The sequence below is a fragment of the Thunnus albacares genome, chromosome 1 (assembly GCF_914725855.1).
Source record: "Thunnus albacares chromosome 1, fThuAlb1.1, whole genome shotgun sequence".
Lineage (NCBI taxonomy): Eukaryota > Metazoa > Chordata > Actinopteri > Scombriformes > Scombridae > Thunnus > Thunnus albacares.
The window spans coordinates 22,768,306-22,790,264 of NC_058106.1; the positions used below are offsets into that span (position 1 = coordinate 22,768,306).

Below are 21,959 nucleotides of genomic sequence, written 5' to 3' on the forward strand. Positions count from 1 at the left end.
TGGCAACCTTATGGTGACGACAAGACTTCCAGAAGTGACTGAGTCCGGCTGAGAAATAGTCCAGCACATAAGCCCCAGTAAAACCACAAATTATCTTTTTGTGAATTTGTGTTCTGGGTATGTTTTTAGTGGTGCATAACTGGTGGAAATCATACAAAATAAAACTGACCTTGGAAAAAAATGATTTAAGCGCTTTCACACAATTTTAATTACAATCACACATTAGAACGCAATCTACTTTAGATGGATTCTGAAGCTGCAGTACATATCTTATATATCCATTAAACAAAGTATCAGTAGTCATTCCTCCCAAGGTTACCATCTCTCTCAGTAGCTTAGCTGTACTCTCCAGCTGTCCACTGAGGACTGCTTCAGTGCATCCTCTACATCAGCTGATTATGCTATCTATCAACCCCAGCTGTCACTGCCCATTTAAACCTTTGTCAAGTCCTCCATGCAATGCAGCCTGCAGTAACCCAAGTAATTGCACTTTTGTAATCTAACACCTGAACATCACTTTCCCTATATATTTCTTAAACAGATAAGCAAGGTGCATTTTAACAGCAATATTTTGGGACTTGTGTTGCATTGATGGAGGCATGGGGTATAGTCTTGATGACAAATACACTGGTATCTAAAAGAACATTGTTTTGTTTTTGTTGTAGTTACAGCAAGCTAAAAGAAGGAAAAACAGATGCCAACTGCTTTTTTCTTGTTGCCAAGGCACAAACAGGATGCTGGCAGCTACAAAGATTCAATTATAAAAAGTACAGAAAATAATTAGAAAAAAATAATAGCACTTGAAAAAAATTGCCCCTCCAGGAATTGCACATAACAATAAATCCGTTAATTAGCTCATTAATATTCAATTGGGGTCAGTGGACTTAATGGAACCTTTTTCATGGGCCAAGGAAATGTTTAACACTCATGCCTGTTCTCATTATCAACTATGCACAGGCAGGCCTTATCAGTCCTCCAGATGGTGAGGAACAATGCAGCACCATTATCGTCTTACGGCAGCGTGTGTGCCTTGTAACCGGTGTGTGCCTGGGACAGTGAAGTATAGATACTGAGGCATTTAGTGTAATTGATATGTGGTATATATCGTATTGTTTAGGCCTGTTTGTTTGCTCTGCTGGTATTCAAGGCGAGAGGAGAGGCGAAGATTGATTTTCACCGCAGCCATTCCCGCTCTCACCACAGGTCACAGATAACTTGTCAACGCAGGTTTTTGGGCTGGTGTAAAATGCATCAAGGCTAAACTCTCTCGGGTATAGTGGACGAGAGGGAGTTTCATCTCTGCAAACAAACCTCGCGTCGCCATTACCTTGTGCTTTGAGACAGATGTTTTATTCAACAAGTACATGGGATGGAGAAATGTCCAAGCAGAGTCTTTTCACATCTCTGCTCTGTTAGGTTCCCATTTTCAGGCAGATACCAGCCAACTTTATTTACTATATAGATATAGTATTTAGTATATAGTATAGGGGGGTGTCTTTGGAAAACACCAAATCAAAATATTTGTGCCTGTGGTTAAATTATGCGCTCTCTGGCATGCTGACCCCTAGAACTGCAGGGCACTCTGTTGACTATTATCACAAAAAAGTCTTGTCCTTTGCCACATCTTCATGTAAGGTGAAGACTAGAGGTAGACCGATAAATTAGCTGGGCTTATATATCGGCTGTCATTAGCATATTGCAGATAGACTGTATCTGTATATGCCAGCTGATAAGAAAGAAATTGCAGTACAGAAATACCGAAGATATGTAGAAACAGTGTCTCCATAATACTGTTAGGGCAGAGAACACTGACAAATTTATTTTTCAACTGTAAAATTCAAAAAAATTAAACAATTTAATTTTAGATAAATTTTTTAAACTCAATTTTAACCTAAAAAATCCAGGCGATGGTGAAGACTACTGTTTTAAAGGTGCAGTGTGTAGGATTTAGTGGCATCTGGCAGTGAGGTTGCAGATTCAGTTGCAACCAACTGAATATCCCTCCCCCTCCAAGCATGTAGGAGAAGATACTTGCAAAAAATGTGAAAGGCCCTCTCTAGAGCCAGTGTTTGGTTTGTCCGTTGTGGGCTACTTCAGAAATGTGGTGGGCTCTGTGGAAGGGGACCTGCTCACTGTGTAAATATAAAGGGCTCATTCTAAGGAAACAAAAACATAACTGTTCTTATTTTCAGGTGATTATACACTAATTAAAATATACTTATGAATAAATTACAAATTCTACACACTGGACCTTTAAGTTCATGTACTATATGACAGTATAAGCATTCAAGTCATAATATGCCGTCCTCATGATCACTCTTATGTTCCATTTAATGAGTGCATAAATATATGTTTCCTTCTATAGTGAAGCCTTCATCAGTCCTTTCATCAGTGTATATTATTGCATTCAATCTAACGCTCCTTACATTAAGCTAATTTTCTAAATTTTCACATGATCAACCAAAAACAGGAGCTAGATATCTGGTCGATGTTTAAACCTTGTCTGGTGTCATAGAAGATGTGTGAACTTGCTGGGACCCTGCCTCCTTATAAGCTTCTCAAAGATTCAGATTACTTCAAGCTATTTCCACCAACATATGGCATCAGCCGTCAGAAAGCAGACCAAGTCAGAATCGCTCATGCATACACAATTGGCCAGGAAATGACTGTGTCAAAGTCTATGGTAAAGCCAGGTTTAATTAATGAAGCTATGATGAAAGCTAAATTGTCACTATGGGGCATTTTAAACCTATGACATTTACATAGCCTTTGAAGGGATTTCTCACAGAAATCAAGAAAAATGCTAGCAAGGATTTTACAGTTCTGTGATTTTCTGAGCAGAGTAAATAATGCAATCTGCTGAGAAATCTTCATTCACTGACAGTCAAAGGGGAAATTGATGCCACTTGTTACAAATATTCAGTACATTTATTTTTTATCAGCATTTTCCATAACACTGTGGATTAATGTGCCTCAGTTCAGAAGATGAACCGTGACATCGTCATTTCCCATTAACGTGCTCCATCTCTTGTATCCATCATTATATCTACAATAGTTAAATGTCAACCTTTTGAAAGCCAACATTTTCAGTCTCATCCAGGGTTACCCCCCTTTTAAAAAATAAGGCAAAACATGAAAGCACAGTTTGTTTTTGTCTCCGTTTGAAGCAAAGGCTGTGGATTTTTACAGAGATAAAGGCTGTTGCATTTGTTCTCAACATGTCAGTTTATTGACACCATTCTCACAGCAAGGGGAGATTATTAGAAATATTATCGCTTGGGAAAAAAAGAACATTTTGTTTCAAATCACTGGTGCAGAAAAATACTGGGATGGAGTGAATGACTTAAAAGGAGATTTTCATACATCTTCTTGACAACTAAGTGAAAGTTAAAAACGTACAAAATAAAATTGAATTCACTTGGCTGAAACAATGTAGGCATAAGGATTTAACAATGAGAGCCTTTTCTAAACAAATAACTGACAATGGCTTTCAGCTGTGAGAGCTAACAGAGCACAATGGCTAGGATTGAATGTGCTGAATGTGCTACGGCTATCCCACAAATAGAGGTGATCCTAAATCATGTGCTTAAAGGTTGCAGCTTGAGAGCCCAGGTGTCATGGATAATTCCTACTCAGATATCTATAGCTCTCACTATCTCACCCCATTCTCTCTCTCCTAGCTTAACTTCACCTCTGCCAAACAGGCAAGCTGCCATGCTATTGATCCTCCCCAACCTCCAAACGCCCAACCCCCTCCCCAGGCCGAGGCATAAGGGCAGTCACTAAACCTGTGGGCAAAGGGAAAGAGGACACTCCCCACTGAGTGCAATTGGGATTTGACAAAGTTAAACACTTCTCAAGCACAAAATTCCAGCCTGGGCAGCAGAGAGGGGATTCTGTCCTCAGGCCTCCTCACGCTCACCTGATCAGAAGGTCAGTCCCATCATCATCGTCCTTCTTGCCCATCTTGCACTCTTGCCGCCTTTGAGAAGCTCTGGAAGGGTTCAGCTTTCTCATTTACTTCAAACACTGCTGTCAACAGTTTTTGCTGCTCTCCTTGACTCTAAAATGATACAGGGTTCATATTTTGAGGAGGACATACTGTGGGGGTGAAGGGCAAAAAGTGCAAAACGGATGAAGGGGGATAGAGGATGAGGTCTTACAGTTAAACAAGGAAGTGAGTAAGGGGAGAACATATTTTGATGGATGCAACGCAAAACTTCACAAGACAAATTTAGTCAGTAAAACTAGCCCCACTCGGTCATTTGGTTTTAAGAAAGATGCATATCCTCTAAGCACTCAAATATATAAACATAACTCAATAGAATTAATAAGTAGAGATATTGTACATGGAAGGTGTTTCTATTTTCATTGATGCAAACCGCAACAGTGAAAACTATCATTGTAAAACAGTATATATAGATGTGAATAGACAGTTGCATCTAGAGATGTCTCGAGCCGATCCTAACAATGGGTATCAGGGCCAATTTGGACATTTTAATGGATCAGTATAGGCCAGTCCTCTCTCTACTCTTTTGTCCACCTCCGCCTCCAAGTGTTGCAGCGGTGATCTCCTTTACAACAGCCTTCATTCATGTGCAAGCACAACAATAAAATGTATCAGCTGACAGTAATTAGCATTCATTTCCTGAGTAACTTGATGGCAGACCGCGAGTGAACTGAGTGTTTTTGACAGAGTGATAAGTCTTCTCTAGAAAAAAATGAACTATTTTAGGAGTCATAGTCTCCCAGTTAAGCTTTCGTTCATATCATATCTATCATTTAAGCTTATAAATGTAATCATTTTGAACCAGGACCTTCAGTGTTTGGATCAAGAAACTTGTGAATAATAAGATTTGTGAAATTCAGTAGGCTATAAGTGTTATTTCAATGTATCAATTACATAATCAATATTGGTCAATTTAAGTATTAGATCTGCCTCAGTGTTGGCAGATACACAATATTAAAAGACTCAGATTGGGATTGAGGCCAAAATAACTTGATCAGATATCCCTAGTTGTATCCCATCCATACTCTTCCCATTTACTGTAGTTTTCTTGTCATTTGTCCGGATAAGCTCAATTAAATACCCACAAATTCCATTACAACCCGGACGGAAATGTTCTCAAGTGCTCTGACTACATCTCAGATACCTTACGGATTATTTCTTTACTGCATATGACCAGACCAAAATCCTGAAAAAAAACAAACTTAGGACTGATGCTTCAGAGACTAATCTAATCTAAACATAGTAAGCAATGAGAGCAAAGCCTGCCTTTTTTCAGTTGACCAAACTACAAATGAACAAGCTTGTTTATCAATACAAATAGCATTAATGCAGAAGGTGTGGTAGGATATGCTTATTAAAACAGATGTGTAGTAGATTAAATAAAGCTTTCATATCAGCATGTACGTGCTAGTTGTTGCATGTTGTGCCTAATGAGATACAAACTAATTCAAGAAAGGAATATAGTAATGCGTACACCTATGTGTTCAGTAAAATGTCAATTCACATGTAAAATCTTCTTTGCATGTAAAGATGAAAAACAGTGACACGATTATTTATATGTTTAGGTTTGTACAATAAGTCCAATGAAAATGTAAATGTAACCTTTAACAGGACACAGATGACACAGGACATCACAAAGTCAGTGCAGGACCAGACACAGAGAGTCTTCAGGAGGCACAGGAATGGACACAAGGAGTACACACTTAGTAAGTAGACTAGATGGTTCATCTTCCATCAAATGTTGCAAATGTTTTTTGACATATTATATATGAAATCATGAGAGGGATTTGAATGAACTCACTTTCATTTTTTTATCCCATTGATACATTCTAATACGTGATATTGTATGAGGTTATTGACAGGATATTAAGATTGGCTATTGTTGTTCATTTCACAGCAATGTATCAAATATAATAAATGCTATACATAGCTATGTGTACAACATTAGACAACCGTCCCTATTGTTTTCTAAATGCGTAAATATTTTCAGTGTAACAGAACCTGAATGGATGGATGCATAGTGAAGATGTAGTGCTACTAGTACGGATGGTGCCCTACAGATTACACAGAACTGAACAGGACACAACAAAAAGGACAGGGGGCAGGACCGGACACAATAGCCATTCTGGACACAAATTAGTCTAACCATCTACTGGCCAAGCCAGCAAAAAAGTCTATCCAAATATACCTTCCTCCTGTTTTTGGACTTAGTGGTTGTTCTCAACACAACCGGTAAACAGATGAGACCAGACAGGTCAACAGCAGGCTCCATGGATGTACACTAATTGACTACAAGTGGTTTGTTGGTCCCCACAAACACTGAACCTTTAGTTGAAGGGTTGCCTTTGGACATTCTCTTTTTTTTTGTTGCTGACACCCATTTTACCCTAGTGTCCTTTATCTATTCAGACCTGTGGGTCTCCTGTAACACAACCTGCAAGAGTGAAGAAGGGGTATTTAAGGCCGTATCACCGCAACAAAAAGAGCTGCATGTTTACAAGAACAAGACAAGCACATTACATTCAAACAATGAAGCACTGCCTCCAATCCTGTGCTCTCTTTCACTCACTACATCCCACCCCCTCGGGGTTAGCAGACCTTCCTTCATGTTCAAAGATTATCTGTTAATCCAAAATGTGCAGGAGCATGAGACGACAGGAAAGGGACCAATACTCTGGGGGGAGGGAGGGATGCATGGCTTTATTTGTTTGTTGGCTTTCATATTAATCCATTGGAACACAGTGCATTTTCCCCCTCTTTTCTGGGCATGTGTAAATGTTTTAGAGCCATTAAATGGAAGATGAAATTTTCAATGGATAGCATGTAAAAGTATTAATTGTAAAGACCATTATTTGGTGTCCATGAGGCTGAATCAGCTTAGCCACTCCATTCCCCCATTTGCATACAAAATGCTTTATTTTGGCAATCAATGAAAGTGCTCCACTATGTGTGGCTTATCACATGCTTGCAGGAAATGGATTCCTTAGCCATCTCGTTAAATTCTGTTGATGCAGAACAATTTGAAACATGGCACAGGCAGCAATGACATTTAAAGATGCCTCGGCTTAATTATATTTTGCAAACATTTGGGCTGTTTGTCCTCGGGGATAAAGTGCCTCCACTACAAAGTTAACTTGTTAATAATTCAAAATGAATCTCTCTTTTTGTTGAGCACCAATCATTATCTCCTATTAGTGCTGGTTAAGGGCATTCAAGGTGCCTCAACCACACAGGGGAGACAAACTGCTATTAAATCCTTAAAATGGAGCACACATATGCAGCACAATGAACTTTGAAAATTTCAGGAAAAAAAATACAACTACTAAAGTTCTTGGACAATTTTGAATCTTAAAGACAGAGTAGAGATGCTTAAGTGCACAAAAATATAATCAACAATTCAAATAAATATACACACATCCGAACAAAAAAATGTGACCAGGAAGCACAGGAAAAGCAGATTAAACGGAAGAGAATGGCTGACAGTTGTTTCTCTCATACACCTGGGTTCTGGGTAATTACAGCCCACCATTGACATGACTGGTTAAATCACAAATAATCCAGAAATTCAAGTTGGAAAAATGCTTGTGTGTTGTTTCTGAAAAGGTAAATGGGAAAAAAAGTACAAAAAATCTTATAGAACAGTTGAACTTAGTTGCCTGGATTGATTTACCGCTATGCACAATACTGCCACAAGGTGGAACCGTGTGACTATAACGGTGGCAGCTACCTACACTAGATTTATCCTCTGAATTTAAAGCTGACAGCTACTAGCAAGGCAACCACTTGATAACAAAGTAGGCGACAACTAACAATTACAAATCCACCTCTATAACAAGCAAGACGGATTTAGTGCTCTCACTATACAGTATGTATAAAACAGAAATGACTGCAAATACAATTAATATTAACATATGGACATATATACCATTGAAATCTACTAATCTAAGTCCTGATTAAACATGAACACAACAATACAAAAAGCTTTCAAATGAGAAATGATGGATGACTGCATGTTGATAAAGGTAACGGTAAGCACAGGCTCTGCACAGGTGGAAGCTGACACCAATTGGGCATAATTAGCATAATGACCAGCAGTAGCAAAGACAAAAAGCAATAATTATCTTAGAAAAGGACAAATATACATGTTACTATGTTAATATATGATTTAAAGAACTGACACACTTATACAAGAATAACACCCATGTTGGAACTTAATTGGCTTCACTACTAGAACTCAACAAAAAAAAAACTCTACTGAGCATCATCTTCATGAACTACACTGAATATATCACTATTAGAATGAGGGGGAATAGTCCAAGTTGTGCTGGCCTTTTTAACAGAAATATGTTAGCAGGTCTTGTGTCAGCTGGTGTCAATTTAGAAGCTACGGCCTATGGTTGAGACTTGTAGAGCAGATGTACTCAGAGATGTTGCAGATCCCATTAGTTTCTTTTCTGCAATGAATATACTGTTTTAAAATATAATGCATAGTCATAAAAAATACATGTTTTGTAGTGGAACAATTACACTGTTAATTTGAACAAAATACTTGTTTAAAAAAAAGCAACTACTATATACTTTGTCTATAACAACCCATCTCAGTCAACAGAAAAAGTATAAAAATACAGTTAATGAGCAGTGATTATACTTATGATACTGTACAGAAAAAAACATGTTTTTGCATACATACTATATTTGTGCATTAATGCTCAAGAGCTCATATTCAAGTTCTTTGCACACAGGCATGAGTTTTGTGTGCATGTTTTCATTCATGATGGTCTATAAAGGCAACACAAATTTAAATTGCATCCCTTGGTGATAGTGTCTGTCCTTCTGATACTAATAAATTAAAGTGTGCAGACTGGCAACCATACAACTAAAAAACAGTCAAGGTCTAGCCTATATTGAAAAGCATGTTTCAACTCCATTAATCCACCTCATTCATTTTTCACAACGGACTTTCTTCTATGAATATACAGGCTTCAAATGTGTGACAGTGTGTCCTTTATGACACTCAATATCAACAAAAAGAGGAAAAAAATTAAACCTTCTCAAAATATATGCTATAGGAGTGCATTGATTTAATATAGTGCCATAAGCCCTTGCTCCAACACTCGACATGCAATTTGGAAATAAATTGAGTGATTTAGATAGAGGCACGGGTAGGAGTGGAAAAAAACCTGATGTAAACCTGGTACGCTACTATTGAGTAAGGTGACATTGCGCAACAAATCACTTGCATGAATAGAGAAAGAAAACGATTTCTATTTCTAAAAAGTAATTTTGTTTGGGGAAGGTGCGTTGATTGCCATGTATGTGAATCTATTCCTCACTCGACTCGAGGAGCATGAACATTTTATAAAAGTCAATGTTATATTTTGCTGTTAGCATAATAATCAGAAAGGCCAGACTTTCATCCAAAGAATAACAGAATCTCATTTATTCCAAGTACATAATAGAAGGCCAACTGCAACAGCCTCTCTCTCCCATGCTTTGTATACTGTTCTGCAGAGGCAGAAATAGTTGACTTTTGCAGCAGCAGAGTCTATTGTGTTTTAATTGAGCCCAATGAAGAATAATTAAGTAATTAAAGGCTTGATAAGAGAGAGCCACAGTAAACAGATAAAAGACAAGTGCTGGTATTAACAATTTGGCACACTGCAGAGTGAATTGGACATACCTCCAGTATGGCATCAGTGAAACAAGACAAAGCATCAAAGGCACCAACCAAAATGGGCCAACAGTCTGTATGTCATTTCTTAAAAGAGCTTGTGGCTGTGAATATGCACGTGGTCAGATTCAAAATTTAATACTTCCCAGCTGGATTTTGGGAATGGGAGTGCACTGTGATATTTTCACCACTCTGACATTAGCGGGTTTTATTTTTTGAGTAATTGCACAGCTTGATGTGTACTCAGGGGTTTCCATGAGAACGATGAAAGTCTTATTTCAACAATACTGCAATTATGGGGGAAATATGGAAATACATTTTGAGCCAGTTCACAGTTGAGTTGACTGGAATAATAGGAATAGAAAACAGAAACCGGGAGCAAGGGTGAAAATGGCAATTCGAAACTCAACTGTCTTTAAAATACAAACCAGTTATGAAAAAGAATCCTTACAACTAAAATCCCTAATACCCTCTGTGTGTCAAATACAGCAGCATGTCCATATTACTTTGAAGTAGTTCATTGTGCCAAATTTTCAAACAGTGGTATCTGCTTTATTCAACGTACAGCAGCCATAATCTCTGTTGGCATCATATGCTGGTTGGCAGTGATAATCTATAATCCATTCATCCAGAGAGGGTACACAAATGCATATTTGTTTCCTAGGATTAAAAGCTTATAGGGGGTGTATGGCATGGCCAATAATGTTCATCCATGCCAGCTATGACAGAATTTTCAGCTGTATTGTAGATACTTAGGTTTCTAAGTCACAACGCAGTGTGCCAAGTGTTTCAATGTTTTTAGTCTAAAGTGAATATTCTGCCATGACAACATCTCTTTTAATGATAATTGATATTAAGAGAGACTTGATATCACTTGATAGCCCTACCTACCAGCCTGCCTTGTGGTCAGCAGTTGTCACCAGTTCATGGTCCAACTTTAAAAAGGTCTACAACCATTGTTTGACTGAAATGAAATCCTGAATTGCTGCAAAAACAAGATGCCAGTCATAATCCTGAAGGCAATTTAAGCACAACAAAAACACCAACAATATTTTCAACACTAACAGTGAGATAAATCTGAGTGATTCACACTCATCATTGTGCTAAGTCTTCTTACTGTTTGAATATGTCAATACCCATCAATTTACTACTTTTTGATTTAATTCACTCACTTGTCAAAAAGGAAAGGAATGGAGAAAACAGAAAACAGGCTTGTAGTATTGAATGCTAGTCAACTACATATACAGTTGTATAGAATGTGCATTTTATTTTAAATATTCACCCTGAAATAATGAATTGGTGTTCCTTGACATTCCTTACATAGTATAAGTCTCTTTGATGTCTACTAGGACTAAGATTCTCTTTGTACTTAACGAGTGGTAAAATGGGACTTTGCCCATGTGACGCACCAAAGGTAACTACTGAGCAGGTCTTGATGATCTACTTTTTTTTTTTTTTAATTTCTGGTACTTTTGTCAGTAGAATAGTCCTTCCAGAATGACACCTTTCTTTTTCCTCTTAAGTACTTTTTGGCCTTTGTTAAGTTTCCCCTACATTCAAGAAATCCACAGTTCACAGATTATCAGCATATCATGCATAAACATGTTAATTGTCAACAATATTCAATAAAGCCAAAGCACAATGCTGTATGAAAATAGTTCTCTTGATACCCTGTATCAGAGAACCAAAACTTTTTGATAGATCATTAGACCATGCATGATTTCTGCTTTGTGTAGTTAATTGCCATAAGTGCAATAGGTGCTGTCCACTCCCTTAACAAGTGTCAAAATGTCCTTTGAGCTGAATGAGAAAAAGTAGCAGTTTGTTCCCTATGGCTCTATTTCAGGAAAATGAGACAACTTGATGCAACCATTACCCAATCACATGGTGGCATGTCATATATATATATATGACGTGTACTCGACTCACTCAGGGCTATACCTAAACTCGTAGAATTGGGGCTATATCGAGGTAACTGCTATCCTCCACCCTCTTACAGTCTTCGATATTGGTGGAAAACCATGAACAAAGGCTGGGATTACCCAGATTCAAGTCCTCCTTGGTTACTTACTATGTTGTTCGTTCACTTTTTTTCTAAGCTAAGCAATAACATCACGGTTCAAATGCACATCAATACATATGGCAGTAAGCGAACACATCACCAGTCACACTGCTGCAACATTCAGCACAGATTCTGACTGTCCTCAGTTCAGTAGTGTATTCAGTCTATTGTTGGTTCAACCTGTTACATTCAGTTCAGTAAAGAACTAAGCCTATACAAACACTGTTCAGAAAGTTAATAGTTTGTTTCTGTGGCTTCTGCTGTCTTTTTAATAAGCTTTTAACTGGGAAGTAAAGCACCATGAATCAGCACTAACCACTGGAAAAACAAAAGATCTGGAGGTCAAAATGGTTAGATTTGGCTGTACAAAATTGGAGTCATATTCAGACAGAATATTCAGGCCAGCAGCTCTTAATAACCATTTAATTAGCAGATGTCTTCTGATTGTGAGGCATTCATAGTCATGAAATTTTGACCAGATGATGGCACTTGATGAAAAGTCAGGAGTTCAAAGTTATTATGATTAATCATCGTGGGACCAGGAATGTGTGTACCAAATTTCACAATAATCCACCCAATAGTTGTTGAGATATTTCAATAAAAAACTGAACATTTAACCTCACTGTGACACTAGTGGAAAATTCACCAAAGTCATTAAAATAGACTGTCTGGGAACCATAAATGTCTACCACATTTTGAGGCAATCCATAAAGCAGATGCTGAGATATATCACAGCATATGTCAAAACTTTACTTACAGCAACGTTAGAAGATCACCTAAGTCTCTAAAATGTATCCTCTAAGGACTTTGAGTAACTGTTGTAAATTTCATCAGATTATTTGTCAAGATATTTCACTGAAAACCACAAACGTCAACCTGATGGTGGCGCAAGAGGAAAAGTCAGGGCTTGACCAAAGTCAGTAGGATTCCTCCTCTCGGGGCCATCAATGTCTGTACAAAAGGTCATTGCAACCTATCGAATCACTGTCGAGATATTTCAGTCTGAACCCAAAGTGGTCAAGACTTTGACCGACTGGCCAACAATACCATTCCTAGAACCATGCCGCCAGAATGACTAAAAATGCTAAAGTGACCTTGGTTTTTAGGGGGACTGATGTTGATCAACTTCAAACATGCTGAATTTATGGTGAAATATGTCACCATCTTGCACATTAATTGCTGTATAGTGTAAAGGGGAGCAATGGTACAAGATGGTTAAAATCAGCTTCCTGAAATTAATCAACCAACAACTATTTACAATATCAGCAGTGTTTTCAATGTTATGTTTTCCCTTGTAAAAACACAATGGCAAATACTGATTGTTGCATGTTTGCCACTCAAGGGGGAATGACCATGACGATGTCTAAAGATGTGTAAAGTGACTTACATATCCTCTGCTACAGCAACAACCATTATTCATAGATGATCTTTCATTACAAATACCATCAATTATTTATCCCACCCCTGCACTAACTGGTTATTTCTGAAGGTTTACCACATTGATCAGTGTTCCAAAAAGCCTTTAGACTCTTGATAAGTATTCTGTGAAAAATACAAGTGGGAGTTATCATCTCTGCCATGGTCTTTGCTAATAAGTCCCCCAGGTCCCACCTGCTTGACCTTTGTGCATGTTGGTTTGAGGTTAAGTGTTAAACTGGACTGCTGCACCTTTAAAATGGCAAAACATAGTAAGAGTAATGCCAAAAATGGTTGATAAATATATCTACTATTAAGTTAATCACTTTGATCTAATTTTCCAACCTTTCATACAAAAAAGACTGATTGTAGTAGAAGAATCCCATGCAACTCTCACATTAGACTATGATATTACAATACTGAATGCATAGCTTCCTTATTTCATCTTTAACCAACTAAATTTTGCACCCACCCCCTCCATATTTTTTAATATTCACATTATTTGCTGTTTTTTAATGGCTATCCTCAATTACTTGTCGATATTCTGGTTTTAATTTATACAACTATACACATGAACTACGTAAATAATTTGTATTGAAATAAAATACTACATGGTTACTAATATTGAGGCCCACACATTTGAAGTCCAAATGGGAATATTCAAGTGACTTAATGTGTGTATTAATATACACACATGATACTTGTATTGTATCATCTTTAATTAGTTAAAAATGTGGCAAACTGTAAATGGCTTTGGGGAGAGAAAATTAGAGTCCTAAAACTAAACAAAAAGTCCTCTTTAGTCAATTAGAACCTAAAAATGTGAGACAATCTATTAAACAACGTAAATCAAGCAATGTTACTTGACTCTTGGGACTTGTGAGTTGGTGATCCCACTGTACCTGAGCCTACACTGCCATCTGCTGCTGTTTGGTATGAAGCACACACCAGAGGGTCTATGGAGTGGATAGGTTGTTAGGTCATATGCTGCATTCAAGTGCTCTTTGAAATATCTTATCTGAAATGCAATTTGTGTATTCAAACCCTTTGCTTGAAAATAATTAATAATAGACCCTGTAAGAATTACTTTTGGTGGCTTTTGCCCATTACAGAAATCAAAGAGTGTAAAGGGAGATATGTATATCATGCATTTAATTAAATCTTTACCTATTTTACAAACAGAAATTAAAAATATATATCACTTGTCCTCGCTTTTCCACTTCTTGTTTTTGGCATGCCATGTGATGCTTCTGGCAAATATGACACTGACAATTCCAATGAGAAATGTTAGCTAGTACAGTAATAACACTAACCCAGAAAAATTACTGGATCAATATCAAAAAAGACACACCTGGGAAACACTTACAACCTTACATCTGTTTGTGATTTTTTTTTCTCTGACAAAATCATAAAGTAATGTACTTTCCATCCTGCCACTTCTATCAAACTTGAATTATAACCAGCTGGCTGGGAGCTGTCTCAAAGCACACTGAAACTCCACATTGCCTCAAAAATCAATCAGCATGCACTGATCAACCTGAAAAACTATTGCACTATTAGACCAGTCATAACACACAGTAAACACAGTGAAGTCTAACCTTAAACCACATATTTTTTCCTCACCAGTTTCTAGGCAAAAGCATCTATTACTACTGATTCATTTTTGAGTTTGAGCTTCTTACTGCGATAACTCTAGATATCTCTAGAAACAATAAAAAAGCAAAATGAACACGTGCACCAAATATAGTTACAACAGCACAAAGCAAACTTGATTTGCTGCAGTTTATGTAAAAAAAATATATATAGCATCCTCACAACTTCGAAAATGAATTGCAGAAAAAGTGTATTAAAATTACATCAGAAAATGATTTTCTTACTTGGCCCAAACATGTTATGTATAAAATGTGGTTAAGACTGGATAAAAATTGAAGGCTGTGATTTTTATTAGTGTGTGTTTTGGAATCTAGGCTGAAATGGGGTTGGCCATCGCAGAAAGACATGTCTTCATCCAAGGAATCCAGGGAAAAGACATTTTGTTTGCAGAGTGTTTGGTTCCCAACTTGTTAAACAAAATGTAATGATGGTCAGCTGATGCTGATGCCTAAGTAGTAGGCAACTCAATCTACCTGCTGAATTACGTTGCTGTAGGTGTTGTAGTTTCTGAGATCCGGATACTTGTAAGACAACAACAATATGAACAATAATATGAGCAATGCACTTTTTAAGCAGGCCACTTGATTGCGCCTCTGGGGATTTATAGTTAACATTTCAAACAGCCCTTGAAGGCAGCGCATCTAATCTGGTGTAATCTGGACAGTAACGTCACCAGATGAGAGATGACATCTGTGCATACTAGCTTTACTCTTCAAGTGAAATAAACGCATGGCTGTCGTCCTCTGAGACAAAATGTCTATCACAACTTGCCAGAAGGTTACTCTTATATCATGCTCTGTTCTCTGTGTTTCTCTCTTTTTGCCCAGAATGCTTTTACCCAGAGGGAAAAAGGAGATGGGGCAGCCTGAGGGTAAGGCGGCTTATCAGATCATCATCCATCCACCCATCTCCATCCTGCTCCATCTCAAATGGTTTTTTGTGTTACTGCTGCTGTTGTTGTTGTTGTTGCCAGCTGTTACTCTGGCTATACATAGTGCACCAGGCCTAGAGGCCCCATCATAGTGCACACATGTTCATCAAAATGTTATACAATGGGTGACAAGAAAAAAGGCATTATTTATACATTGAAAAATATGTTTATGTGTTCTAAAATTTTAAAAATGTATTTGTACATGTATATTTGCAAATATTCAAATATGTTTGGGAATATTTTTTATGTTTTAAAACATATGTCAACACTGAATCTGAAGGTAAATTGTATCATACATCATACTAGAAAACAGCCTAGGCCACCATGAAACTACTGACACTGATTAAGCTTCTGTATTTGTTGATGCGTTGCACTTAAAGACGGAGGTCAAATAGAGCTATTCAAATCTATTTTAAAGGCTCTAATTCATTATCTGTAAATACGTCAAGCATAAACAATAACTTGATTTCTAAACAGCATTTTTCCCTACTCCTCCAATTTGAGGAGGTTTTATTTTTCTCTTGGTATCGGTTTTATATGGTGACAGAACATGCCTGAAGCTGTTGTCAAAATGGATCAATCATCACTATTGGGAGAGATTTGACACAGAACTATATTTAAGTTTCTATATTTTATATAAGACTATATTCTAATCTGCACAAAAGGATGTATGTAATAAAGCACAGACATTTGATATTATCATTTATTATATTATTTTGTAAAATGAATGCTTTATATGTACTACCACTGTGGATTTATCTGAACAGGAAGTATTACAATATAGAATTCAAAACCACCAGGTTATTTTTGATTTTGAGGAGCACACAATATTAATTAAGACATAATGAAGAAGTGAAATGATGAAATATTTGCTGAGTAAGTCACTGTCATTCTGAACATCTGCTGTGTCAAGGATATTTTACAAGCAGGGCTACTGTTTTTCATGATATCACCTAATGTTGCAAATTAAGTTTTGTTCATATCTGGGTATGCTTTCAGAAATTAGAATAATGTTTAATTTGAATTGGTTTTAATACAGGTATTTTTTTTTTTTTACCATGACCTTGTACTGCTGATTGATGCAATCTAAGAAACAAGATATTCTTTCCAGGTTCTTACCTTGAGACTCCAAAAAGGGAAGCCTCTCTTATTCAGCCAGATCTCCTTCTGTGCTGCTGTAGGTGGACACTTCAATAGCTGTCCCTGGCGGTCATTTTACATTATTTGGCAGCCTACTAGCACACTAGCTAGTTCTAGCATACTAGTATCCTCACAAAGCCTTTGGCCGCAAACGTACGTCGCGTTTTGACTTATTGGAGTTTTGACATACAAACAATCCCTCATGAGCGACTGTTTTAGGTGTATCCTCCTGTTATACTGTGCCACATTATGCCATATCAAACTTTAATACGAGGCAGACAACACCACAACAGACAAACGCTGAACGTACCACTTCACACGTCAACCGAATTTGCGGATACTTATCTTAAAATCTGCCTGTTTAGGCGGGCTCAATTGTAATTGGTTGAACAGACTGTAGATCATAAACTACAGGCTGTGATTGGTGCAAATTGGCGTTCCAATAGATAGGAGTTAACGTGAAATATTTGCTTCATCCAACTATTAAACAGGAGTTTTCGATATTTCAAAAGGGCACCTAAAATGTTATAAAATGCACAATTAAAAAAAATACTGTGCCTGCAGGCCCTCAGTTTCCAAAACACATTTGATTCAACACATTACTATAGGTTGTTTATTTTGTATAAATTTATCATTTAACTTACTCGATTCTCCAAGGTCTCCCAAACTATTTGTGGCTTTGACCAAAAACTCATTATTCCCAAATACTGACCTGCTGCCTGTGAATTATCTAACTGGAGCATGAGTCCATCAGTTTGAGTTTGATAAAAGTTCAGTGCAGGATAACAAAAATAATGTCATTCTTTAACAATCAAGTAAGTGGCCTATACCTGCCAGAGGAGATCAGGGAGACACACTGTCTTCTGTTAAGTCACTTTTAAAACCTCACTATTTTAGACTTGCTTTTTGTTGGTGTTACTATTGGTTTTATTATCTGTCATTGTATCTGTCATTGTATTTTTATTATAATGTTCATCGTTAGCTTTTTATAGTCATTTTTTTTAAAAATTGTATGTAAAGTGCTTTGTAACTTGTTTTGAAATGCGCTATATAAATAAATAAATTATTATTATACAATCAATTCTTCTTACTTGCATTATCAGTTTCTGAGATGAGAAAAACGGCTATTACCACTTGAAGGAGCAATTACTGTGGAATATTTACAGTAAAATTTGCTCTAATGGTTGATTGATTGATTGATTGATTGATTGATTGATTGATTGATTGATTGATTGATTGATTGATTGATTTTTGTCTTCTCTAGTTGGACCTGGATTCTACCCACCTGTGATGAACCAGCTGTCATTGCCAGAGGACCCAGAGCGGTGGGGTGTGGACCCTTCGTACTCCATGACACACAGTGCTGAGACCATGGCCAAAGTAAAAGGAATTGGACGAGGCAAAAAATACAACCTGATGGCTCAAGTGATACCCATATATGGCTTTGGGATCCTTCTTTACATCCTCTATATAATCTATAAGGTGATTACTACGACTGACCTGCATGGTAGGCAGGTTACATGAATATAAAATACTGTCCAGTTCAAGAAAATTAATATACAGTAGACATTTCTTTATGTTACAGATGATTATCGCTGCATTCTATTACTCTAATCATAATTGTTTTGTGTTCACAGCTGACATGCAAGGGGAAGACTACTAAATCAGGAAACTATGCAACAATCACCAAGGCAAACATGGAGAGTAAGACTGGTAAGTTTATTTTTTAAGGTAAAGTATTTGTGATATAGTGTAATTCCAAAGCTATTTTGTTTTCTTGATACATTTTAATGGCTCAAGGGTTCTATAATTGTATCTGTTCATGGAAAATATGTCAACATTTGGCTTTTTCTTAACAAGTAAATATTAATAAGTGGTTCTCATTAGGTTCTACTTCAAAAAGTACAGCAGCAAAATACAGTGTTACAGTGGCCATCTGATGGCTCTGCATGTGCTCATTCAACTAGAATTACAATGCATAACCTTTGTAATTGTAAAGGGAATTAGGCATATACAGTAAATGACACTTCTGCCTACAGTGTGTAGCAGTACAATACAAAATAGTGTGTCAGTGTACATATATGTTTCCACACCTACACATTGTATAATCTGTGTATCAGAAATGCATTATATTTTGATACATATTATAATAATGTTTTCTCTTGTAAATTCTATAGTAACTGATGATGAGTATGCCAGGCTTCAGGAGAGACTACTGCAAACGGAAAGGATGATGGAGAGGATTGTCTCTGAAAAAAAACGTGTTTCTGGGAGGTAAAATATTTATTTTGTCTCTCAACATACTACTTTTCACTGCCATGGCAGAACCATGACCTCATATTGGGATAAATCAGCATAGACCTGGCATGGAAATGAAGGACTGAAAATGTAAGGGAAAATTATTCAAAGGTGGAAAGGCCACTGGCATATTTTACTAAAGCAGAAGTGCTGCTACTTTATTTAAAATGTCCTTAGGTCTTAATAACATTAATTGTTAAGAAGGTGAATTTATGTATGAGGAAAGGGAAAACCAGTTGTCAGTTTGTTGGAAAATGCTCATGTCACTTTTTAACATAATAATACTAAATAATTATTTGTAATGAGCAAAGAAAGCACTCACAGACTCAATAATGTAATGTAAGGGATTTTTATCCGTCACAATTCATTGTTACAGAAAACATGTCTAATCGGGGCCTCATCTCACTGAGTAGAGGCATAGAGAAATAAGTAAGAATAAGGTAAATAAAACCCAAGAGAGCATATGCATTGCAAGTATGTAGGACCATTGAACGCAAGAATGTAAGAATGTAACTGAGTACTGCAATGACTCTGCTGAGATGATGATACTGCTTCCATACTTGTGCTGCCCCCTAGTGGAAGACGGAGAAAGAGTAAAACTACAACATCAAAGAAGGAGGAGAAATTACTCAGGCAACTTAGACAGATCACACAGCTGATGCAAGAGGGACGTTTGGAGGGGGCCTCCCCAGAGATGGAGGCTGAAGAGGTCCCTTATGGTGCAGACTGGGAAGGTACATGCCTAAAACTCAATCCCCAAGCTCCTCACAAAATTTTACAAAATGATTTTGTCTCCAGAGTGATTAAATAAATGTATCACGATAAGAAGCTGCTTTATGCACCCAATACGCCATGCTGTACATCAAATAATGTCTTTTTTTGTACACCAAGGCTACCCAGATGAGACCTACCCAGAGTTTGATGAGCCCTATGACAAATACGGATTTGACACATTTACTCTGGAGGATCCCGTCAACCAGCCCACTGCCGAGGCCCTGGCAGAGAGGATGGAGCAAGAGGAGGAAGAGATTATGGCAAGGAAGTTATCCATAGTGCAAGAGGAGGATGAGGAGGAAGATGAGGAGGACGAAGAAGAAGAGGAGGAGGAAGACGAGGAGGAAGAGGATGTGGAGGAAGATATAGAAGAAGATGAGGAGGAGGAAGAAGAGGAAGCTGAAGCAGAGAAAAGACATTTGCTCTGTCCTTTTCCATCACAGCCTTCTCCAGAAAGATGGCAGGAGAGAGTTGGTTTGGAGGTGAGCAATGAGCTGCAATGTCTCAATGGAGGGAAGAAACAAATAAGTTTCAGTGACCACAAAGATGTATTCCACTACCCTAAAGAGGACACTTATGAGAAGGAGGAGGAAGAGGAGAAGGAAGATGAGGTAGAGGAGGAGGATGAAGGGACAGAGGTGGAAGAGGAGGATGAGGGGACGGAGGTGGAAGATGAGGAGGAAGGTGATGAAGATGATCCAGTGATGGAGGCAGAGAACCTGCTGTTCAGTTGTGAGGGTGGTTCCAACCCGGAGGAAGAAGCAGAGGAGGAAAAAGAGGAGTATTTGTTAATGGCACCGCCTGTGGAGGGTGAAGGTCACATCCATGCAGACGTGCCTAAAGAGGTCGGGGTGAGTGGGCTGAGGATGCGGAACAGGAGGGAGACGTAAAGGAGTTTTCTCTTTACCTAAAATGAGTTCTCTAATATACAGTAAACTGTGTTCCTCACATAGTACTGTGTTTATTACAGACCCCTTATGTGTATAAAATATACAACACAATCTATACAATCCAATACTGTTCTTAAGTAATTCTTTTGGACAAATAATAGTCTCCTCTCACACCGTTAGAACATACTGTACTGTAGTAAGAGCTTGATACCTGTTATGTGCATGTATTTTCATTTACATTCTCATTTATTTCTAGCATGGATTTGACATGAAGCTCAGGCTCAGTAGATGATGTTAAAATAGTTTTGTTGGGGTTTTTTTTTTCATAGGGCTTTTCAGAGGGCTTCCCACATTTTCTTTTTCTGTAAAAAAAAAAAAAAAAAAAAACGATTTAAAAATGAAGATTGTTCTATACTTACAATCTCCAAATTGTAGACCCACAGAATGTTTACATTATTTATCATCATCCCAGGCTACTTTTATGTGACACTAGTGTTACATTTGAATCAAAAATCGTGTCACATGCACCACAGAAGCCAGGGGAGCTCACACAGCACGGACAGAGAATTTAGGCTTTGCCACAAATTAAATGTGAAACGGTTTAGACATATCTAACTCCATCTGGTGGTCCACTATGGTTCTGCTCCTGGAGATGCTCCCTGCTGTGATAATACAGCATAACAACTTAGAGTACATAACAACATGATAACATCCAGGGAACATTCTAAATAACCCCCTGGCAAGAATTGTCATAGAAATAACAACACTCTCCAGGGTGCACACAAACAGAACAGAGCATAAACAGGTGGTAGCTTCGGTGGAGAAGGCTTTTATTTCCAATACATATTGTGGAAAAAAATATGGGTTGTTAGCATTTTTATAACACATAATTTGCAAGAGCTTCAGTGTTCTTGTAGCAAACATTAAATGTTATCCATCTGACCAAGAGACTTCTCACTGCAGACATTTTGTCTTTGTCATTAACAGGTGTGACTAATAACAATGATAACAGCTGCAGTCCGTTGAGGAGTTCCAGTCCCAGTGCCCTGGTATTGCCTGTTGTCTCGTTGCTTGCTGGCATACCAAAATAGGCGAAGCCATAATTAATAATATTA

At 37.6% G+C, this 21,959-nt stretch overlaps 1 protein-coding gene and 1 long non-coding RNA gene across 3 annotated transcripts in view; one reads left to right on the forward strand and one right to left on the reverse strand.

Moving 5' to 3' along the window:
• LOC122981500 overlaps positions 1 to 17,366 on the reverse strand; it is a 42,826-nt gene extending 25,460 nt beyond the window's left edge. Inside the window, exons 1-2 of one of the 2 annotated variants that reach the window (XR_006403254.1) lie at positions 16,862 to 17,363; positions 3,923 to 4,063 (exon numbers count right to left, since the gene is read on the reverse strand). This is a non-coding gene — a long non-coding RNA (uncharacterized LOC122981500). Of the gene's footprint in view, positions 1 to 3,922; positions 4,064 to 16,861 lie in introns of both variants that reach the window. The other variant, XR_006403257.1, reaches the window with a different exon arrangement.
• ric3a (RIC3 acetylcholine receptor chaperone a) lies at positions 15,500 to 21,670 on the forward strand. Its single transcript, XM_044350221.1, has 6 exons — positions 15,500 to 15,682; positions 18,147 to 18,364; positions 18,520 to 18,595; positions 19,060 to 19,156; positions 19,757 to 19,914; positions 20,072 to 21,670. The coding sequence occupies exons 1-6, from the start codon at positions 15,565 to 15,567 to the stop codon at positions 20,842 to 20,844; spliced, it is 1,440 nt and encodes a 479-aa protein (XP_044206156.1). The 5' UTR covers positions 15,500 to 15,564; the 3' UTR covers positions 20,845 to 21,670.
• The last annotated feature ends 289 nt before the right edge of the window (positions 21,671 to 21,959 follow it).